This window comes from Neopsephotus bourkii, unplaced genomic scaffold (assembly GCF_033783945.1).
Source record: "Neopsephotus bourkii isolate Nb327-2 ecotype Australia unplaced genomic scaffold, CSIRO-AGI_Nbou_v1 NB_1287, whole genome shotgun sequence".
Lineage (NCBI taxonomy): Eukaryota > Metazoa > Chordata > Aves > Psittaciformes > Psittacidae > Neopsephotus > Neopsephotus bourkii.
Genome location: NW_026901771.1, coordinates 1,050,069 through 1,072,404, shown reverse-complemented (window position 1 = coordinate 1,072,404; position 22,336 = coordinate 1,050,069). Strand labels below are relative to the sequence as shown.

Here is a 22,336-nt window from a genome sequence, read left to right as displayed (position 1 = left end):
CAGGCTTTTACTGCTGCCTGGTGTCCTGGGCCACTCTGGGGGATGAAATGCTGGTGCATACTTAAAGTTATGTCAAGTATACACCTACTGTGGTGTTGGACCTACCGTTACTTGATTTGTACCTTAACTTTCCTGAGAACTTGGCAGCTAAACCCTTTGTGAATTAACGTTTTTATTTCTACATGATAGACCAAGCTTATTGTCTACCTGGGAAAATAAATTTAATTGCTTCCAGCTTTAAAATTAAATGAATGAAAATAATATTTTTATGCTACATAAGCCATAAAGTTTGACAGCTTGGCAGAAATGAAAGCAGAATCATTATGATTTTAGTTTTTGGTGTAATGGCATAGCACCAACAGAAAGGCCTAACAATGTCCCCTCTCTTCTGCAAACTTAGTTTTGCTAAGCATGGTCATTCAGGATAGAGTACAGAGATGGCTTCAGAGGCTGATGTGTGGGCCACTGCCACTGTGTGGTGAGCATGGCTAGATGCCTGGCACTAAAATTGTTCCCAGGGCCTGAGACCTCAATCAGGTGCTTTTACTTTGTGTTCTTAAAGCCTGCTTCAGCTGCAGGGAGTTTGCTCTGAGGTTTTCTATTTCTTTGGCAGCACATAGTGAGCATCAGAAAACAGAGCTGTTCTCAGCTTGCTCTGATTATCCCACTGGATAAGGCAAGAGGAGCTGCTCTGGGCCCATGAGCTCTTGAGGTTGTTACTGGTTGACTGCTTTGGTTCTCTCTCCTCTTCAACAGGAACATGCCCAAGAAAGGAGGGAGGCATGCTGACACGGGAAAAGATGGGCCTTCACAGTGTAAACGACCAAAGGTGGAAGCATCTTGTTCTCCATCAGCCATGAGTTTTGAGAACCCAGACAGCCTCTTTGAAAGCTTGATCTCTCCCATCAAACAAGAGGTGTTTTTCAGGGAGTACTGGGAGCAAAAGCCATTGCTTGTTCAGAGGAACAATCCCCTGCTGGCTGCCTACTACCAGTCCCTGTTCCAGTTGTCGGATCTGAAGGAACTGTGTGGCCGGGGTCTGTACTATGGGCGGGATCTAAATATCTGCAGATGTGTGAATGGAAAAAAGAAAGTTTTAAATAAAGAAGGCAAAGTGAACTACATGCAGCTGAAGAAGGATTTTGAACAGAAAAAGGCAACGATACAGTTTCATCAGCCTCAGAGATTTAAGGTTGTTTTGTTTAATTGAATATAATCAATGCATACTTTATAATGTGCTATGCTTTGCTTCAGTCATACTAGACAGAGCTTCATCTCTGCCTCAGTAAATCCGGGGGGACAGCGGTGACCTGCTGAAATCCATACATGAACTGTAGTAATTTAATCTTGTAGTTTTGCACAGCCCATCATGTTTCAGTGCTCTTTTAACAAGAACAAAATCTGACTTGTGCTATAAAACTAAGCATTCTTTAGTTTATGTGCCAAAGCAGTTTTTTGCTTTGTCACATACAAGTTTAGAAAAAGAAATGCACAAAATTGATTATGTATCTGTGTCTTCTTAAGTTATCACTTCTGCCCCACTCTTTCATTGTGCAAACAGGGGCTTTTGTATTGCTTTCCTTTAATGGAGGGCAAGGTGTGAAACCATGTAAAATGTTTCCAGGACATTCTACTATTCTTGCCAGTGACTCCCTCTGTACTGTACCATGGAAATGTTCCACCCTTTCTTGGCTGAGTGTCCTCTCTTGTTCTTTTTGATGCTTTTGCAGTCTTCATGTATGAGAATGAGGCAGTGTTGTCTGCACAGTTGTGTGAAGGGTTTCCATACTGGTAAAGTACTTGGATTTAGGTAGTCTTTTCTGTCCCTCAGTGCCAATACAGTGTAATTGTGAAGTGGTCCATAAAGACCCAAATTGGCATCTGAGTTTGAAGCATAGGGTCACTGGCTGATCTCAGTTTAAGTGTAGCTGCAGGTGAAGTTGAAATGTTGTGTGGCTTATGCTGAAGTCATGCAGCTTGAGTTGAACCTACCTAAATTCTGGTTGAAGTTGCACTTATTCGGGTCTGGGAGTTTTCTGACATGACAGTCATCCCATTGGGGCATTGCCTGTCACATGTGAGATGTAGATGAATATTTGTTCTCAAATACTATATTGTATGTATATATTATGTATATAATATTATGTATACTCAAACAGTTGGAGTCACCAGAAAAAGGTGTCCAACGTTTGTATGCTCTGTTTGATGCAAGTTCTGCATGTATTTATTGTCTTCAGATGCTCTGTGGTTTGTAGGATGATTTATTTGCTTCTGTCTGGTCTTGTTTATTTGTGCAACTTAATGTTACAGGGAAGAGAACAAACATCAATGCTATGTTGGGGCACCAAACTTCTTGGCTTACAATTACCTTCACTGCAGGAGAAACACTTGTACAGAGCATCTGCCTTCACAGCCTCTGTCCCCATGTGGGGATATGATCATCCTGTAGAGCAGCCTCTTCAGTGATGGGGAGGCTGTGGGCTGGGTGGCAGCCTGGCTTGGCTGAGCTCTTCAGCATTAACGACATCATTTCTTTTTAAAGGAGGAGCTATGGAAGATTCAGGAGAAGCTGGAGTGCTACTTCGGGTCTCTGGTTGGATCCAATGTTTACATGACTCCCCAGGGGTCCCAGGGCCTTCCCCCTCACTACGATGATGTTGAGGTAGGGCAGCACAATGCTGGCTGTCAGACTCTGCATGGGCTTTTGCTAGTGGCAGTGGATGTGTCCTTTTTTTGCCCCCACCCCCGAAAATGTTTGGCTTTTTTTCCCCACTGAAAACTTAACAGTAGTTGGTTGCACGGGCTTATAGTAATTTTTCTTCTCTAATTTTACTGAAAATAGTATATCTAATGGTAATGCCATGTGAACTGTGCTTGCCAGCCCTGGCATTTCCATTAGATGAAAAGATAATTTGTTCCCCCTCCCTTACATTTATTTTTTTGCTCTTTATTATTTTAATTTCCCTTAAATACACCTAGAGTTTTGATTTCATTATGCTTGCTGTTCAGCAGCCCCCCAGTCTGCATGTTCTGGTGTATGTCATCAACCCTGGATGCTCACAGCATGTTTCTGATGCTTTGTTTGTCAGTGAATGGTGATAAGACCTCTCTCACCTGAGATCTTGAGTATCTGTGTGGTAGGCATTACTTTTGAGTTACTTGTCTGGCACTTATCTAAGGGACTGGAGAGAAACAGTGATTTGCAAATGCCTGCCTTAGGATGAAACAGATCACATTTCACAACTCTGTTACCTCTAATTAGAGCCTAAGGAATTAGTTCAGATGTAAATTTCTGCATTGTAGACATCTAAAAAGTAATGTGAAAGGAATCCTGCTGTGCTGTGGAGGTGCTGAGGGCTGGGAAGATAAAATCTGTTTCTTCTGTTGTCAGAAAAGCAACCTCTGTCACTTTCATTTGCTTTCCATCCCTTATTTCTGGCATGGTTCCACAGACTTTCCAAGTCAGAAGATGACTTGGAATTCCTGATCAGTTGGATGTGTGAGGGGCAGCAATGCCTCCTTGTGCATCTGGATTGATGCTCTTTTGCAGGTGTTTATCCTTCAGCTGGAAGGCGAGAAACACTGGCGGCTCTATAAACCAACGGTGCATTTAGCTCGGGAATATAGCGTTGAATCAGAAGACAGGATTGGGAATCCCACGCATGAATTCATATTAAAGGTATTATAATTGAATTGTTTTACATGGCCTGGGTTGTGGTTGCCAGAAAAGTAGTCACATTTAAAATGGTCTGTTTCTTGAAGGCAGTATTCTGAATGATGGTGGTTGTGAAGTTGAGGGGAGGATTGGTGCACAAAACGCCATGAGCACAAGAGATTTGGGTGCCAGTTGTCTAACCTATCCTTTTCCAAAGTTTTCCTTTGCTGTAGCATTTAAACAATGGACGAATAAACCAGTTACTTCTGGAAACTCTCCAGTATTCTCCAAGTCGGGCATCCTGACTCCTGGATCGTGTTTGTGGAGTTGTGTGCATGAAAAACCCTAGGCTTATGTATGTTTATGAAACATTTTAATGCTTTTACATGCTGTCTGTAATCCACCAGGGTAATCCTTCTATGCACTGAGACTTACTGCTTTACCAGAGGTTGTCACTGTTCTGGTGAATCAGTTTTAAATATTTACCCTTGGCTGTTAAACAAAAGCATGACCTTATCCCCGTATTCATTTTATGTATTAATTGGTTTTGGTTTGTTTCTTTTCCCTTTCCAAAACCCCAAACCAGTATGACTGTTTTTTTGTTATTTGGAATAAAAAGAGCATTTCATGAAGATTAATGAATGCAGCCCATTTGACAGCAGGGCATCTGGTACTTGTCCCTTTCTGCTCTACGTGCTTGTGCTTTTTGAAGCATGGTGTTTATCCTGCAGACAGCGCTGCTCTGTTGGAAGCCTCATTAGTTTCTCTGCCTTGTGGCCTGTCTGTAGGACCTCTCTCTGCAAGGTCTGTGCTCTTCCCATTGTTCAGTCCTGCCTTTGGCTGTAGGTAGTTTCTGTGTGACACATTTGATATGATACTGACATCATGAGCTGTGTAGTTTGACAGCTGGTAATGTTTGCAATTGTCATGACCTATTGGGTGATGCAAAGCCTAGTAAATTACAAGTCCCTTTTTAATTTTGGGAATGTTTTGGGCTGGACTTCAATGCCTTTGATTTTTATGGAATAACGATGTTTGTCACAAGCCATTTTACTGGCATTAATGGGGTGACAGTACTTGCTTCTGGAAAGGGCTTATAAATGATGTGTTTTTTAGGGTTATTTTTCTTCTGTTTGATGTTCTGCAGTTCCCATGACCCATTTTTTCTGTCAGATTTTCATTATTTGGAGCTGTCTCCAACAGGGATGTTCTCAGATTCCCTGCCCAAACATCCTGCTAGAATAGTTCCTTTCTCCTTTTTCGTATTCCTGCCTGCAGTCTGCCTTCCTTGGGCAGTTTAGAACAAATGAACCAGTTAGAGACTGTGCTGGTGGTGTTCTTCCATTCCACCAAAACCTGGTAGGTGAGTGAGAGCAAAGCATGCTGGTTTGTGTATAAGGTCCCCGCAGACTGTTGCAGTGGCTGGTTTGTTACTGATGTCAAGCATAGCTTATTTGACAGGAGGTGATCTATCCTTTTTCCTGCATGGTTTTCCATTTGGATTTCCTGGTACCTTCTCCCTTGTTCTCCTCTCCTTCCTCCAGTTAAGAAGAAGGCAGCAAAGTGACCAGATCTGCATTGTCTCTTGTCACATGCTCTGTCCTCCCCCAGCCTGGGTGTTGCCACCTGGAATCTGAAGATCCTGGTTATTTTGATGGCAGAGTGTTGTGATTGCTGGCTAACGTGAATGGTGGTGATGATATTGTCCAGCAGATAAGATCGATAAGAGCTGGACTTCGCAGTGAAGACTGCTTGGAAAAATCATGATGCCCCGCTTCTTAGTGGTAGGCATAGGGTGCTGCATCACAAAGTAACTTCTTTTGCAGACTAGTTTGCCACCACTCTGGTAGATGTTCAGGGCTCTTGCTGTTCCCCTGTGTGACCCTTCCTCCAATTTATTTTCTTGCTGAGGATGTGCAACGTAGCAAATGAAGAGAATTTAAAAATACTCTTAGTTGGTTAGTGTAGTCCCTGCACTGGTAAGGAAGGCAGTTTACTAATGACAGAGACAGGCTTGCTTCAGAGCAAGTGGATCGTACAAAGCTGATCTGTGGTGCTTTACAGCTTGTGAGAAATGGATGAGGAGACTTGATCTTGCTGAGTCCTGTGAAGCCTCATAGTCTAAAGAGACCTTTCAGTGAAAAATTAAGTAGCATTCACTTGAAATGTATTTGTGTTACAGTTCCCTGGGCTCTAAGTAGGTGACGTGACTGAATTTAAGGAATGGTAAAATAAAATGGAATCAGATTTCGCCACTGTTGCTTGGATTTTGATTGTGCTATCCAACTATATAAATGTTTATAGGAGAAGCCATGAGTAAACTGTGTACTTTGCGCTTATCCCTTATCTTGACTTCCCTGGATCTAAATTTTCATCAGTGTGGAGATTTAATTTAGATAGGTGAGAAGAAAGATAGGTAGGAGGAAGGTTGTCCTTGTTTAAGTGTTTTAAATGGAAGTTTCAGACAGCAGTATTGTAACACATTAACATCTTAATAGAATATTTGGCTTTTCTTGTGGGATATTGATCTTTTCTTTTAACGTGATTTTACCAAATTCACTTTGTATTGCTCCTCTGCTAACCCGTTGTATTGTCAGCAGGTTCATCTCAGCTGCTTGTCTCCTTTATGCAGCTGAGTTGGGGTATGCATGTTCTATCATGGTAAAAGCTTGCTTCCTATTTTCAGACTGGTGTATAGTAAATATTGACAGTAAGTTGGAAAGTTTAAGGTATTGGACTTCTGGCTTAAGAGTGGTTCTACATTACTAGTTTCTATTAGTTTCTATGTTATTAAAGTGTACAATGGCAGATCTCTTATTTTGTGATTTTAAAGAACAGATGCTGTCAGTCTGTCTGCTCAGGGAGTATTTTCTCTATTTTGACTACATTTAGGCTTGACCAGGTGCCCTGAATCAATTCTCCTTCGTTTTCTTGCAGCCAGGTGACTTGCTGTACTTCCCAAGAGGGACTATTCACCAAGCTGACACTCCTCCTGGGATCCCCTATTCTACACATGTGACCATCAGTACCTACCAAAACAAGTAAGTATTCTTTAGCCTTTTCTGAAATGGTTTTTTTCCAGATAATGTGTGTGAATAGTACAGACCTGAAATCGGTGTTTCAAAGAAGCAATGTGCTGTTTCTTAAAATGAAACCCCCCTTATAATGAGCTCTGCTTAGCTCTTCTCTGTGTTCATTCTGTTTGGCCCTTGTGTGATTTGTTTTTCTGTGAGTAACAGGGATAGGGCATGTTGCCTTTGCCCCAGAGATGTAATGATATGAATATATGTTGGTACCCCGCTATTACGTATGTGCCCTGGTGTTAGTTACAGAATCTAAGCTAGTGTTCAGGTAGCAGTAATTGAAGGCTTGGTGTTTGGGAGAAGGAAGGGTTTGTTTGAAGCCACCTGCTTACCAGGTTTTTGTGCCACAAGCTTGATTGCTTTTTAATTTGTTATTTTATTATTTACCAGAGGTAGACTTTAACGTGGAAGGTAATGTTACACCTGCAAACTCAACTGGTGTGTTTAAAAAAACCCAGCCCTCTAAAGTAGTGTCCAGAGGTCAGTGCTGGAAATGGAGAGTGCTGAGAGAGGGCAAGAGCAGAGGGTGAAGCATGTGATAGAGGACAGGCCCTGCTCTGCTCCTTGCCCTAGTTTTGTGGAGTCTGCTGACAGCATGGGTACTGGGCATTTGCCCGTGTTGTTTGCCTGTTAAACCAGCCTCTGAGGATGTGGTGGGGAGAGAGGCCACATGTGGACAGGAGAGCACTTTTGCATGAGCGGCACGCCTATTCCTGATGAGCTTGACTCAAGCTGGGCAGAGAGTGCAGGCAGTAGTTCTACCTCCCCTCCTCTTGTTTGTTCTTGCAATTGGGGAACAGAAGCACAAGATTAAAAGGCTTTTTATTGTTGCTGTTTAAAGTATGCAGGCTAACAGTGGGGGTTTAACACAAGGCACCTACAGGGTGTCTGTTAAGTATCATTGATATAGCTGTAGAGATATGTTAGGGGTCTTGTTCCTGGGGTCACAATTAAGTCTGTAGTAAAGATAAAAGCTGATTTAAGGATTTGATAAACGTGAGTGCATTACTTCCTTCAATAGAAGTGTGTTGAAAGCATGTTAAATGACCTTCCCCCACACTTCATTGTATGCAGTGAGGCTGTATGTGCATGCAGTTGGATAACAGTGGCCCTGCGAGTATTATCTTAATTCACTGATGTCAGCTTTAAGCTGAATCCACTGGTAAATGGCAGGTGCCTGAATGAAAACAAACTGGACCCTTCTCAAGCCAGTCCTTTCCCTCTGTGCTGCTGACCTGGAACTAGTGAGGATGCACATACAGTTGAGAGTGAGCTACTGCACAGGACTACGGAGTGGTAATGGAAGGGCTAAAGGCATGAAGCAGAGTTGGAATCGGAGCACTGTGTTTCCAGCTCTTGACATCATTTGTCTGTTTTATTTCAGTGCAACTATTTTAGTAATTATTATTACTATTTTAATTCCCGTGCTTCAGCTCCTGGGGAGATTTCTTACTGGATGCAATTCCTGGCCTAGTGTTTGATGCAGCAAAAGAAGATGTGGCACTGCGGACAAGCATACCAAGGAAGCTGCTTATGGTAAGTAGGTGGGACTAAAGGGAGTAACGGTGCATCCAGCCGGAACTTCAGCACTGCGGCAAGCGTGTATCTTGTTGATCTGCTTTGAAAGCTCAATGCAAAGGCACTGTATTGTCCACTAGCACAATCACTTCTTTTGAAGTCTTTGACTGTTCAGAGGTTTGCTCCATCTGAAGCACTGTCTGCTTCTTTGCACTGCCTTTCTTTTGTATCACAGTGTCCTTGTATAGCTTGTTTCCTTCTATAAGTAATGGTGTTTGCTTTGGAGCTGTCAGACAAGCTTTTGAATCTTTAAAAGTCAGCAAAGCTGTAAATTGTTCTGTGATCTCATTGTGGTAGTCCGGTTGTGCCTCTGGTAAGCGCACACAGAAGGAACAGGTGCCTTTTTCAGCTACACTAGCAAGTCTTTTAGCACAGCAGGTAGCTGTGGGGTGGGAGAAAATGAACATCAGCTTTGGTGCGTGAACAGCTCATGGGGAATGGGTAGGAGAAAGGGTTGTGTTGGGAGTAAGTGTTAGCCTCTGCAAAGCTGAGAGAGGAACGTCCAGGTTTTCACTGTGTTGCTGCACCTCTTTAGGCTAGTCTGTTTAGCCTAAATTCATGTGAGTAACTATGTGCATGTTTAGCAGGTGGATGTAACTGACTCAACAAAAAAGCTGAGCAGCCTTTTGAGGCGGCTTGCAGACCATCTGGAAAACACCAGAGAACTAAGGTCATCTGACATGAAGAAGGATTTCATTATGAACCGGCTGCCACCTTGCTTGGGATGCAACTCTGATGCTTTGACTCCAGGTAGATTTGAAGTCACCAAAGTGGCTGATGAGACAGTACAGCTGTTGCTAACTCTGCCTCTTAGAACTGTGATATTTTATGGTAGACAGAGATCCTGGTCTAGCATCAGCCCCATGCTGTGCTAGGCTCTACATGTGCATGTGCACATTCCAGCTGGTTAATTCCCTGTACCTAACGGAAGAGACAACACATCTCTCTCAGTGAAATAAAGGTACTAGACTGCAGCCTTAATAAACTGCTGTGTACTGAGACTGTTTAACTGGTAGAGTTTGACCTTATGTACTAGCTTGCTGTTACAGCTGTCTGTATACCATAAAGATGAGAGAACTAAAAAATCCCTCTCTCCCTTTTTGCTCCCTGGGTTTGACAACATGGGTGTTTAAACATATGTTAGCAAAGCAATCCCACCACAAGAGAGTGGGCAGCGCACAGAGGTCTCAGTTTGTGCTGTCCATCTGGTTTCCTTCCTTTCTAATGAAGAATTTCTTTTACATAGGTGGGAAACTTCCAAAAATTGATAGCAAAATCCGACTGCAGTTCAGAGATCATGCAATCATCACAGTGGAACCAGACCAAGAGAACTCTGTAAGTATGGTGATGCCCAGCCTGCTATGCCTGTGCTTGGGGGTGTGTAGTGGGGAGCAGAAGGTATGTGAACTGTTGCTCTGTACTGGTCTAAAAGGGTTGTGCAGTTAATGCTTAGATTCTGCATCCCATTAGGGTTTGGTAGGAGACAGTAGGCTTGTTGTCAAGCAGAGACAGCAGGCCTTCCTGGAGAGCTGCAGGCTTTTATCTGAGGCTAGATCATTACAGATTCAGGCCATTTAGCAGGCGTAATGATCTGTAGCTTTTGATAATGGATTTTTGTTTTTTATTCTTTGTATTTGACAGCATGAATAAATTATAAAAATAGGTTCCTTTAAGAGAGGGAATTTTCTTGATCGCAGCTGCTCCCAACTGTGGTTGCTTTAGTCTTTACTTCCCAGTTAGTTAGCTTTGTCCCTAAACAGGGACCAGTGGCACTACAAAGTTGATCTACAAAATAGGTGCTGGCATCTTGTAGTATGTTGTGTTCAGACTAATTCTTAGTTATGGAGGTTTATTAGTATGGAATTGTAGAAGTGCTTTTTGTTGTCTTAATCAGAAAGGGGAGGGTGAGGGTGGATGGGACAGACTATATCTTGTACTTCTGTTGGCTGGTTCTGTACACCTAGAATGTTTTCCTCCCAGGCAAACATGCTGTGACTTTCTGACTTCCCTCGTCTGTTTTGTTTGTGTCCTTATTGCTGTGAGACTGTGTAGGGTTTGGATATTCTGTTATCTTTTGCCACCTTGCCTTTTGATGTCAGTCAGATAAACCCTGAATAACAGCCCACATGCAAGCCTTTTGATGCAGATTTGGTGTGAGACCTGCCCACAGTGCTGTGAATTGGTTTGCACAGCTTTGACCAAGAAGTGATAACAGGCATATGACTCTTTAAGCGACAGATCAGGCTCAGAATGGAAATTTACTGATGCCCACTTGTTCATTAAGACCTTTTGGGAAATGCACCTTAAATGCTATGCTTTCTATAGAGCATCAGTCCTGTGAGTCTGGCGGATGCAGTGTTAAAGCAAAAGGTTATATGTGGTACATAGATTTTCAAAGAGGGTTTGAAGATTCCCTTATGGCTGTTGGATCATTCAGTTGGGAATGTTAATTGCTTTCAGTGATGCAGCAGTGGAATCCAGAATTAAGGGGCTGTTGTCACTTCAGTGAGCTAAATTTGAGGCTGTGGGTCACATGTAACTAAGTGTTCTCTTCTTGTCTTTTAGGATGAAATTTGCAGAGAGATGGTTTACGTGTATCATTCTTTAAAGAACAAAAGAGAAACTCACATGATGGGGACCGAAGAGGATACACCCAGTGAGGAAGGCACACCCCAGGTTTGTGCCCACACACACCTTTTGCTGTGTTTGCTCTGTTTGCTGTGTTAGATGAGCCTGACTGAACGGTAGCAGGGTGCTGCATTGCAACACAAAGGCAGTTAGTTCAGTAAAGCTAAGGAATGTAATCTCACACTTTAAATGTTAGATATGTTAACAGAATTTCTTGCACATCCCTCATTCCTAGCTAACAAAGCCTCTGCAGTGGCCAGAAGTGCTTCTTTCTGCTGTGTCCTTCAGTACGTCCTTTATTACAGCTACTAAATACACTAGTGCCTGGTCACTCATAGCAGGGAACACTGCTTCACGCACATGTTTATGCCACACTGAACCTGTTAGGTTCTGTGTCAACTGAACCATCCCACAAGATGAGAAATGTAAGGAAAGAACTTTAATATTGTTAATAAAGGCTGCAGGTGGTTCATCTGCATTATACCTGCTGAGTAAGAATGTGCTTTTGGTGGAAACATAAGCACTCCTGAAGAATGGCTGTGAGCTTTGGAACGTTTTGTTCCACTTCATGATACTAAGAAGATCTGTCTTAGGTCTGTGCCCTGAACCACTTGACTACAGGTCTACACAAACACACTGTAGAGGCAGAACACAGCCTGTTCTTGGCCCAGTAATCACAGCAAGGCTTTTTGGCTGGCAGCTACTTTCCTTTTAAGGTAAATCTCACTTGGCCTCCAGTGCGGAGAATAGGGGTAGATGATGTTGCACGCTGGCTCCTGTACAACGTGTGCAAATCCTAGACTATACCTTCCTGGCTTAAAGACTCCAGCCATAGTACTGGGGGCCCTCTGTGGTGCTGGCATACTGTGTCCAAAGGCTGTGTGTGGCATATGGAAGCTTCTTTCTATCCAAAGGTAAGAGGCAAGAGTATGAATTTAAACATGGTATGTCATTCTTCAGCATAGAAGCCAGGCTCCTGGGTGAAGTGTGCTAGAACATGTAAGAGATGGGAGGGATTTTTCTGTTGAGAGGTGATAGGATAATACTACATCAATTGGAAGATGCACTTACAAACACCAGTGTGATGTGGGAAAGGAGCATATACCTGCTAGTCAGCAACTAGACCCTAACACACTGTGTGCAATAAGGGACACAGTGTTTTGCTAAAAGATCTTTTTTCTTTCTTCTTTCCCCCCCAGCAGACCCATGGACTGCGGTTTCCTTTGACATACTTGGATGCACTGAAGCAGATTTGGTGTAGCAGCACCGTTAGTGTTAAAGAGCTAAACCTGGCTTCAGATGAAGAGAAGGAAAACCTTGCCTTGTCACTATGGACTGAATGTCTAATTGAAGTTATTTGATGCTTTTATGAAAAGCTGCTACTGCAGATAGTACTTCTAGCCATTAAGAATCTCTCCTGATTCTTGTTATTAAATACCTTTTTATATATCCAGGTTTGTAGTGCTGTCTGCCAAGGCATTGCAATATATATAAAATTTGATGCCAAATACTTCCCTTAGCTTTGGGAAAACGGGCACTGGGAAAGAACAGGTAAGCTGCTTCGTGTCCAGTGACTGCAGCTATGGGTCTGTGACTGGATGAATCTACTCACAGTAAGACCATAGTGCTGTGGTGTCCCCTTTCCTCTGTTTATATGCCTTCATGTGGAGGACATCCAAACGTATAGATGGAGCACGCTCCAGGAGCTTGGGCTAAAAACAGGAACTTTTGGTTTTTAATGTGTAAAGTTCACCAGCAAGAAAACCCATTTGTTCTGTTTGTTTGCCCCCCCCCAGAGACTAAAAGCTGCTCAGGAAAAGCTGTCTGTTGTTTCCCAAAGGGGTGAGGACTTTGCTCAAGAAAACCCCTTTCCTCTCAGAAGAGAGGAAACCACTGGTATAATCAAACTATTGTAACCACTGGTTGTAGTTTGTAATCAAACTGTATGGTTGCATAGTTTGTAATCAACCTATAACCACAGGAAACCACTGGAATAATCAAACTGTACTATTTTAATGTCTGCCTCCATTTAACATGAAAGTAACCCAAACCTTTAACTGGAATATGCATCTTCAGTGCTCACTGAGAGGAGTTTGATGGGAGCAGTGCAGGTACTGCAGATATTGAACATCAATATTTGATATCGTAGAATAGTAAAGGTTAGAAAGGACCTTAAGATCATCTTATTTCCAACCCCCCCCAGTCTAATGTCACAGTCATGTATTCAATATCCTCATCCCTTTTCTGTCCATTCCAAAGGAAGTATTTTACAGGAGCATGCTTTGCCACCTGCTAAAAACGAGAGTTGTATTTAGTTTGTTTAAAAAGAAACAAACAAGCAAAATGTTCCTCCTAAAAAAAGTTTCATACAATTAAAATATACACGCTTGGCATTTTACATTCGAGATCTCTTCAGTACAAAAGCCTGCTTTTACTTTGCTATTTAACACTGCCACATCAAAGAGGATTTACTCATCCTTGGGCTAAAAGACTAGAACTTTTTACACAGGCTTTTAAAATTTCATATGGAGAGCAAGTCCCATGTAGAACACTTGACACACTGACTTACATAGAAAAGGCTAAACAAGTGCTTTAGCTGGTAAAATATATACAGACAGTGGAAAATCTGTTACTTAAAGAGCTAGGATAACTTTAGAATGTAAAATAGTAAGTGCAAGTAGATTTATTTTTAAATAATACTATATAGAACTCCATTTCATACAAAAATAGACATCCATTTATTTTATTTCTGTGGCAAACTTAGGGTTATGTGGTTGGATTTGTCTGGGGATGTGTCTGAATGAACAACTGGAAGAGTTACAGCTTTTGGAAACCAAAATATCCATCTGTAGCTAACCTGGACTCTTTAAATAGTTACAGAAATATATACCCTGAATATACAAAGAAGGAAAAAAAACCCTTTTTAATGAAATAGATTAATTTAGTGATACTGAAACCAAATGAAGTTACCAGTAATCCAAGGGCACTTCACATCAGGTTTTCAACAGCTGTCTACAGTTCTGCCCGTTTGCTTTTCAAGCCTGCAACAGCTGCACTCCAGTCAGGTATTTGGTGCTGTCTGTCTCAAGTGATAGCTCGTATCACTGGGTGCACAGTGCTGAAACTGAGGGAAGGGCCAGCATGTCCTTATCCTTTGGGCTAAGATGCCTGAGGTTTGATGAGCCACAGTAATGTGAGCATGTAGTTATGCTGTTCTTTTTACATTAAACTAGTTTGGAAATAGCCTGCTAGCACCTTTGAAAATACCTACTAGGAATTATCTTCTGAAGGAGGATGTGGTTTCAAGACCAAATTACATTAAATTAATCTATATACAGCAAAACAAAAGTTTGGCTAGACTTAAAAATCATTACTGCTCTAAATGCAGCTAGCCCTTGTAGAAGTCTAGCCTGACCCAGGACCGTTTCTTCTGATACGTGTAGATACGGCTCCGTGTTGAAGGTGATCTTCAGTGATAACTCACAATTTCATTGGTTGGAAACAGGCCACGGGTCAGCAAAACCAGTTCCTGAACCTGGGAAGTTGGTACTGCTAAAACAAATGAAAACAAAGACCTACCAGTAACATCAGGGCAGGGGGAAGTCAAGCTTTCTCTACTGCTTCATTTCACATGCTGAGCTGGTAAGTCCAGTTCAGCGTTGTCTCTATGAACAAAGTAAACTGCATTTAGCAAGAGATATGGTTTGAGCTTCATGGTCACTTGAAACCTAAACAGTTTCAACTGGGACATGGAAGTCCAACGCAACCTCTTTCATGCTGCGTTCATTCTTCACTGAGCTTCCATCAGTTTGAGGGGAAGGTAAAGACAACATTTCTAAAGAGGCTTTCCCATATTATCCCTTGCAGTTCACATCCTGCAAAACTTGCATGTAGTCTCATGTAATACTCCAGATGAAAAGTAACAGTGACCTTCACAGGAGTGGCCTCTGAAGCACAGCTTCCCTGCAGAAACACATGATATGAACCTCCCATCTTCTGTATTTGTGCAAAATTCAGTTGTTTTTAGGAGCTGGTGCTTGGTAGGAAGGAAAGCAGAGACGAGTTGCTGCTTACTGTTCCAGTGGTGTGTGACTTCAGTAGTTGTTTGGGTGTTTTTCCCCTCTAGGTGTTAATAACACACACAAGGTGCATCTGTGCGGTGGGTTTTATTCACAATATTTCAATATCCCATTTTTGTGACTGTTTGTTGTCTATCGGCTGATTCATAATGATGTGATTCTTATCATAATAATTTCCTCCTAAAAAACAGAACAAAATCATGAAGGCAAAATTGTAAAAAGAAATGCTCAGAGAAGCCTATGTATGATCTTTAAGAAGTGTGACTAAGTAGGAAAATCAGATAGGAACCAGAAATTCTATGAGATAGGGAGTTGTTTGTGCCCCTCTGCCTCTGTTATGTTTGTCTCCTTCAAATAGTCACTTGTCAGCTTCAGCCCTGAGAGGCTCCATTGGTCAGGAAGCAGAACATACCACAAATGTACCTTGGTGCACAGAAATCAGCACCCCTACAGACATTCTGCTTTCAGCAGATACTGAGCTCCTGCTATATGGATTTTCAAGGCACATATTGCTCTACAAGGAATACACAAGTTCACAAGTAGATGTGTAAAGATTTGGTGTAGCACATCCGTTTCAACCACAAACTTAGAGGTCCTTAAAATAAGATTTCTCTCTGAATACATGTAGCATAGAAATGACACTGATTTTTTTTTTTAATCATTATACCATACATAGCAATTGACTAAAAGAAACAAGTTCTGAAGAGCTATTGAGCAGGATTGCACAACCCCAGCATTCAACATTGTGTTGTGCTGTAACCTAGGCAGCACAGCTTGCAGATACTGTAAGAGCTGCCACCACTATCACCTGATTGCATTTAATGGCTTTGTAGTAACTATTCATGAATTGGTGGTTAAACTATTCTGTGGTTGCTTTTCCTTCACTGTTTTGTCTTCTGTCACTTGCATTTCTTGCCATGAGCGCTGCTGATCTCCCTCAAGTAGAACAGTTAACCTGATCAAAATAAACCTCTGGGATCTACAGAGTAAGGTTCCCCCCTGCCCTGTTGTTTCTTGTCCAATTGTCAGGCAACTGGACATAAACCTAACAGGAACAACAGGATTAAGTATTCAAGTGAAAAAAGAGCTGAAATATGGCAATTAACAACAATCACAAAATGCTCTTGGAAGTTCAGTTGTGTGTTTGTCTGTTCTTCAAATACCTTTAATGTCAAGCACCAGTTGTTCGCTGAGGTATGAACTGATGGTTCCATCCTCATTGAGTCTCCACCTTTGCCGGTCCTTCCCATGTTCTGCCCAGAGCGCCACTTTGGCCCCGGGTACGTCTCTGCCCCCAATGACATCCAGGCAGGCGTTGTTAGCCTAAGAGAAGAGAAGAGAAATGAGACCCAGTACCAAAGCCTTGTGTTTGTGTCTGACTTGGTTCTGTTTGAGGCACTGAGCACACTGCAGTGATCCTCTTGCAGCTGGTACCAAGCCTGGCAAGCAAGCTAGGAACTGATCATTCAGCATCTGACCAGCAGCTTGGTCAAAGGGGGTGGTCTTTGTTAACTCAGGTCTTGCTTATGTTAAATCATCAGCTTTTGGTATTAATAACAGACTAGCAAAAGCAGCATCAATACAAAAATCATTACTTTCTACACGTATTACCTTCTAGAGAATTTCTTAACTCTTCAGAGGTAATAAAACTTGCAACTTTAGACAAAAAACAGGTTTCTACTTGCAGGAACACCAGTGCCCTTAGACAGATGTCAAAAGCAGCCCAGTTTGCCAGAGCAGACACATCACTTCTGTCTCTACATAGCAGGAGGATGTAGGTTAGAAGGGTTTTGGTCTAAGACACCTGGGAGAGGCCAAAAGCTATCCTGGTGTTAATGCTAGCCTAGGGCAAAAGCAAGAAGCGAAGGTGAAAGTACCACCAGTGATACAACCCGCCCACTTCAGCATCTGGAGACTCACCTTGGATTTGAAGAGTCCACGACAGTAGTGCCAGATCTGGGTGTTCTTGCCATTGTATGGGGATGCACACACTGATGTGGCTCTTACATCAGCCAGGCTCCCAGCCACTGTCAGGTATTTGCCTTGGCCTCGGTTCTTCACTCTGACGTACACTGCTGGCTGAAATAGTGTGAAGGTAGGTAGTTATAACACAGGGATTAAGGACTGGTTAATTGGTTAATAGTTGGTTCCCCTCCATCTTACACCAGTTCTAAAGTTCGTAATTTCCAATTTCAGAAAGTGTTTTTCTTGTTGGAAACAAATGTGCATGGTAAAGCAGCAATCAATGTTCTTCACATGCAGACAGACAGCTGTAAGCAGCAATAGCAGATAAGCTGTTTTAAAACAATGTATGTCTACAGAACTAATTCCTGCAGCATGGAACTATCTAGTTAAGCACATTTCACTCATTCCAAGGCCAGTAAATGTGCTGTACTCCACAAGCTTTCTGTTCTCAGGACACAAAACTGAGTCACAAATCCAACAACTTCCACCCCTGCTAACTGCAATATACAGCAGAGGGTTACACCACTGCTTCTGAACACGCACAGAAAACAGGGTGCTGCCCTGACATCCCTGACTACTTGGTTTACTCAAATAATAAGGACATTTTGTAGGGTTCAAGCCTCTGCTCTGTTACTCACTGATTTTGGCACAAAGAACAGCAAGTTATAAAGGACAGCTCTGCTGGAACCCCAACTGAAGCATAGTTTTCCTCTGGGAGTTTTGAATCTCCCTTACTTTTTTCCATATTCAAACAAACCTTAAGGTACAGACAATAAAGCCTCTCTTCCACCAAGCACCCATAAACTAATGTGCATTACTATAGCACATTCTGCACAAGGAAGGCATCGTATTATGAAGTCACTAAGCAAAATGCGTCTCATTTTGGACGAGTTTCAGATGTTCTGCTTTTTGTCGCACTACCTCTTGACTTGGCCAGTTTTATAATATGAAATGGAGATGGAAGGGAGAATAAAGCAGTGCAGGTTTGCAGTATCCCCCCCAGTCTCAAAACACCACGCACTCACAGAAGCACCAGGCACCGGTAGCTGACTGCACAAACTCAAACCAAACCCAAGTCAAAGCAATGATCACAGAACACCCAGCAAAGTGGCTGAAGCAGGCTGGGTAACTGCTGCACTGTAAAAAAGGATGCTACCAAATACAAAAGCTCTTCAGACTGCTGGCTGAAGAGAGGATTCTGGTTTTAAGATCAGTGCAGATTATTTTCAGTGTTATTTGCCAAAATGACATCCTTCTCTAAGTTATCACTTCCAAAAGAATTCCAGGGAGCCATCAGCTTCTTAGACTAAAAACTCCTTGCAGGGAGGTAATGGATAACGCATAACTAGTGCTCATGACTGCTGTTTCTCTTCACTGCAATGTTTCCCACTTGAATCTTGTGTTTAAAAATAAAGCAGAATTTGTCACTAAGTGGAGACAAGTTGCCTGTGAGAAACAGAGCAGAAACAAACATTCCCAGCAGAGCAACTGCTCACATTCCCTGCAGTGCTTCCCTGTCCTCTTCCTATCCACCTGGACGCTGTCCTCCCACAGCTGTGTGAGGTGCACACATCAACACTTGCTTTGACTGGTCTGGATGCATCCTGAGACATCCTGGCTAAGCCAAGGGGCAGAACTGTACCTGCTCTTCCTTCAGTGAGGGGCTTTTATCTCAAGTCTTGCCTCTCCACCCATCTTTCCCAAAGCTCCTGAGCACTGTGTGGTTTTGAGACCCAAATCTCTGAATGAGACTGAAACCGGCACTGCTTGGGGCGAGGCAGAGAGGGAAATCCTGGTGGGAAAGCATAAGCTTCGCTTCTTTTGGAAATCCAGGCTAGAGCACAATAAAACTGCTTCCATTTATGTTCATTATGAATCAAGCCAATGCAAAATTGGGTTTCTCATTATATGGCAAAAACATAAAAATAGAGCAGCTACAGAACATGCTAATGAGCTATTCAGGAAAAACAAAGCTTGGCTCCAAAGGAACCAGGAATTATTTCCCTTTTGGAGCCTAATATTGATCCCTAACTGCCACTAGAGGAATTTTCTGCTTCACTTATCTTCCAGTAGGTCCTTTGGGCTGTCATCATTTGACCCGATTTAAGGAGTACAATGCACCCCATTATACTTAGTTGTAGCGCTGATACTTGTGTGCTAACCCCCTGCTCAAAACCAGAACTGTTCTCATATAGTCCTACAGTACCTGCTTCACAGGACGAAGGGAGCCAATCACTTTCCAGCCACTGTGTTCATCCCAGTTTGAAATCTCACTGGGCTCCAGCAGAATCTGCTTTCCTAAGAAATTACATCCCTCGTATGCAATCCACCTGGACACAGGAACAGAACATTGAAGAATACACATTAGCCACAGCAGAACTGAACTGCAGGCTTGGGTTCATGAAAGTCAGCAAACCTCCCCACAGCAGTGCTCCTATCAAACCTCTGTTGCCACACTGCAAAACGCCATCCATTTCAGTGATTTAACCGTTTTCAGTCTAAATTAAGAGCTATTTTCTGTTTGCCTGCCTGAAACTTGCAAACTCCGCTCCCCCCAGTTTTTCCCCACAAATAAAATAACCTCTGCATGAACCCAGATGCAACTAATGGAGGTTTCACTGGGATGCATTTGGAATCCAGAAAGCCACATACCACAATGCGCTACTTCCATCTTTGCCTGGTGGTACATCTCAGTTATGAGAGGGTCTTGTGTAATGTTTTCTTTTGTTATAAATAAAGCTTTTTATAGCTATTTCTATAGCTGTTGTCTGAAAACACACATAAAATACTCCAAAACCTACACAATGCTCCAACAGACTTTCCTGTAGTGAATACATCTGAGCCATGGACACAGCTGAACCCTTTAACACAGAGTTAAAGCACAAGCAAATACAGCTCTCTTGTTATCCAGGCATCTGCTCAGTAAGTACTGTGTAGCTGCTTACAAAGGCAGCCTCTGGATCACAGATTGGTTTTGTTTGTATCAATAGGACACTGTTGTGCAGGCAGTGAATCCTAAATGCCTGACTCATTAACTCATCCAAACATAAGGAAAACACTGGTTTCCCCACATTACCTGTTTTACAGGTCAGCTGCCAGGCACACGAGGGATGGCTGCACTCTTTAGGCATCCACAGCGCTCACAGCACCTGTAATTTACCTTTTCCCATTGCTAATGTGGAGAAACTGCCAGCCAGCCCTGCTCAGGACTCCAGGGAGGCTGAACGTGCCAACCATGAATGCCTCTTAAAGAGCCTGTCTCTTCAGATTAAGCCCCATACCTCCTGCCTACCAGGTATTCAGAGCAGCCTGACCACCACTGTGTGCTCCTTATACTTGTAATGCATTCCTGACTTTCTTTCTTGCCAATCGTCAAGTCAATGAGAATTCACTGTTCATGTTCTTGGAGCACCTCATGTGAAATGCGGTTTCAAAGCTGACATATGTAGAAAACAGTATCGAAACTGTTACAGTAATAACCACGTGAAGCCAGGTTGGGCTTCAGGCATTCAGTGGCACAGACAAAGCTCATCTTGGCTCTGATGCTGATCAGCAGCCTCCCCTGTGCCATCTTTCCCACACCTTGGAGTACATCAGTCCCTAGCCCCTTTTGCAAAGTCACAGTCCAGGCTTGGGCTGTTCCTCAGTGAGGAGGTCAGGAAGGATCCTCAAGCCTAGGCCTGGCAGCAAGATGCCAATATAGGTATATTTACTTAAACCTTTGCCGTTTGTCTAAAGCTGACAGTGGGCTCTGGGGCAAGGAGCCAAAACCCCTCTAAATCCACCTTCCTGAACACTTCATCACAGATAAGGCAAGCAAACCCCATACAGACATTCCACAGACCTCCCACAATCATGTCACCCTCAGCCTTGAGGCTACCTAGCTGCAATGAGGCACAGGGACAGGCTGGGGAGCTCTGTTTCCTACAGAGCTTCGAAAGCCCAGCCATTCTGCCCTGACCTTTCCCAGAGCCAGGGAAGCACCTAACCTGGCTTGGATACTCAGGACCAAAGAGAAAGATGGACAAAGGGCTCATCTGTTGCGCTCTCAGTTCTTTTCTCCTGTGTGGTACCAAAGCCATCATCCTTCCTTTACAGCCAGCTTCGGGGGCAACGGGAGAGGGCAGAGAAAGCTCATGAAGAGACATACCCCAACAGGACACACTTCAGGCTGTCAGATCTCCAACAAAGGCATGAACATTTACATGCTGCCATCAGATATAAGTCAGGTATTCTTCCAGGAGAAAGCCTTTCCTTCTCCAAACAAGCACAGACCAAGGGTGATGCGTGTATGCTGCCCTCAGCCTCAGACAGCAGCTGCTTGGTACTGTCACCTGAGGCACCTCAAGACAACAGCAGCAGCAGATGGTCCCTTACTCCCTGTATTTCCAGCAAGGGCTCAGCAGTGTTATCACAGGTATTCCTAGAAGGGTTTTGACTACTAAGTGGTAACAGACTAGGTGCATTGAAAAGCTCACCATAAGAATCACACAGATACACCTAAGCCATGAACAGTCTATACTGATTATATGCCCAATTAGTTCAGATTCTGCATGGTTTAGTGTCATCCCACAAGATCTCTCGAGAAAATTACAGCCTTGTCTATGTGGGAAAGGTGGGGAAAAGGTTAAATAAACAGGAAATGTGTCACATTGGAAAAACACCAGTTTCCAGTCAGTCTCAGTTACAGGATGAGATTCTGCAAGTTATTTGTTGCTGCTGAGGGTGTGGAGGCTGAAAACCTGGCCCAGACAGAGTCCTTGGGAGCTTCTCCAAAAGGCGAAAGGGAGAAATGCGGCAGAGGTTAGGGTTAGGTGGTCACTTCTGCAGATATAAAATGGTTTTCACAGAAGGTCCTGGGTGTGTCTTGACAGTCATGGAGGGGGTTAGACTAATAACAGAGCAAATCACTGTTCCAGCTGTCACATCCACCCTGAGCTTCTCTCACAAGCTCTTTGGCAGCCAATGAGCATGTCAAGCTCCACTGAACCACTGCAGTGCTTCAAGTTAAATCACTGCAGTGCTTCAAGTTAAATCACTGCAGTTTATAGCTGGTGTTTTCCAGCCAGTTAATAATGGCATTCTGAGTTTACTCCACCTGTCTTTGTAAGTCAGCAATCAAAACTTACTTCTGGTTCCTGACTTGAACAACAGGCTCCATTGTTCCTTACCGTATAGGGATAAAAGGACATATAGGGATAAAAGGATGATTCTTCCAGAGGGAAATATACCCTCTGTTCAGTTGTTGTTCGTTTTGAATCCTGATACAAAAAGTAAGTCTAACACTCAACCACATTTTAGGATTTTATATTGTCACAAAATAGAAGTTAGAATGTAAAACACGTCCT

The 22,336-nt window shown here is 42.9% G+C and overlaps 2 protein-coding genes across 5 annotated transcripts in view; one reads left to right on the top strand and one right to left on the bottom strand.

Moving 5' to 3' along the window:
- The first annotated feature begins 624 nt into the window (after nucleotides 1–624).
- On the top strand, nucleotides 625–12,397 carry RIOX2 (ribosomal oxygenase 2). Of its 4 annotated transcripts, none has more exons than XM_061365337.1 (9): nucleotides 625–1,192; nucleotides 2,543–2,662; nucleotides 3,551–3,679; nucleotides 6,593–6,696; nucleotides 8,172–8,274; nucleotides 8,904–9,066; nucleotides 9,563–9,651; nucleotides 10,882–10,992; nucleotides 12,144–12,397. In XM_061365337.1, the coding sequence occupies exons 1-9, from the start codon at nucleotides 761–763 to the stop codon at nucleotides 12,303–12,305; spliced, it is 1,413 nt and encodes a 470-aa protein (XP_061221321.1). In that variant the 5' UTR covers nucleotides 625–760; the 3' UTR covers nucleotides 12,306–12,397. The 4 variants fall into 4 exon arrangements, with proteins under 4 accessions (XP_061221321.1, XP_061221322.1, XP_061221320.1 ...); XM_061365336.1 differs by having other exon boundaries at nucleotides 627–1,192; nucleotides 8,901–9,066; nucleotides 12,147–12,397; XM_061365335.1 differs by having other exon boundaries at nucleotides 628–1,192; nucleotides 8,901–9,066.
- An 897-nt stretch (nucleotides 12,398–13,294) lies between these two features.
- CRYBG3 (crystallin beta-gamma domain containing 3) overlaps nucleotides 13,295–22,336 on the bottom strand; it is an 89,346-nt gene continuing 80,304 nt past the window's right edge. Inside the window, exons 19-22 of the mRNA XM_061365334.1 lie at nucleotides 19,195–19,318; nucleotides 16,944–17,102; nucleotides 16,187–16,346; nucleotides 13,295–15,203 (exon numbers count right to left, since the gene is read on the bottom strand). Coding sequence (XP_061221318.1) covers nucleotides 15,115–15,203; nucleotides 16,187–16,346; nucleotides 16,944–17,102; nucleotides 19,195–19,318 — 532 coding nt within the window. The 3' untranslated portion in view covers nucleotides 13,295–15,114. The remainder of the gene's footprint in view (nucleotides 15,204–16,186; nucleotides 16,347–16,943; nucleotides 17,103–19,194; nucleotides 19,319–22,336) is intronic.

Coding starts and splice junctions, on each gene's coding strand:
- RIOX2 (XM_061365335.1), top strand. CDS start 761: ATGCCCAAGAAAGGAGGGAGGCATGCTGACACGGGAAAAGATGGGCCT. Junction 1,193..2,542: donor ATCAGCCTCAGAGATTTAAG/GTTGTTTTGTTT, acceptor TTCTTTTTAAAG/GAGGAGCTATGGAAGATTCA. Junction 9,652..10,881: donor AACCAGACCAAGAGAACTCT/GTAAGTATGGTG, acceptor CTTGTCTTTTAG/GATGAAATTTGCAGAGAGAT.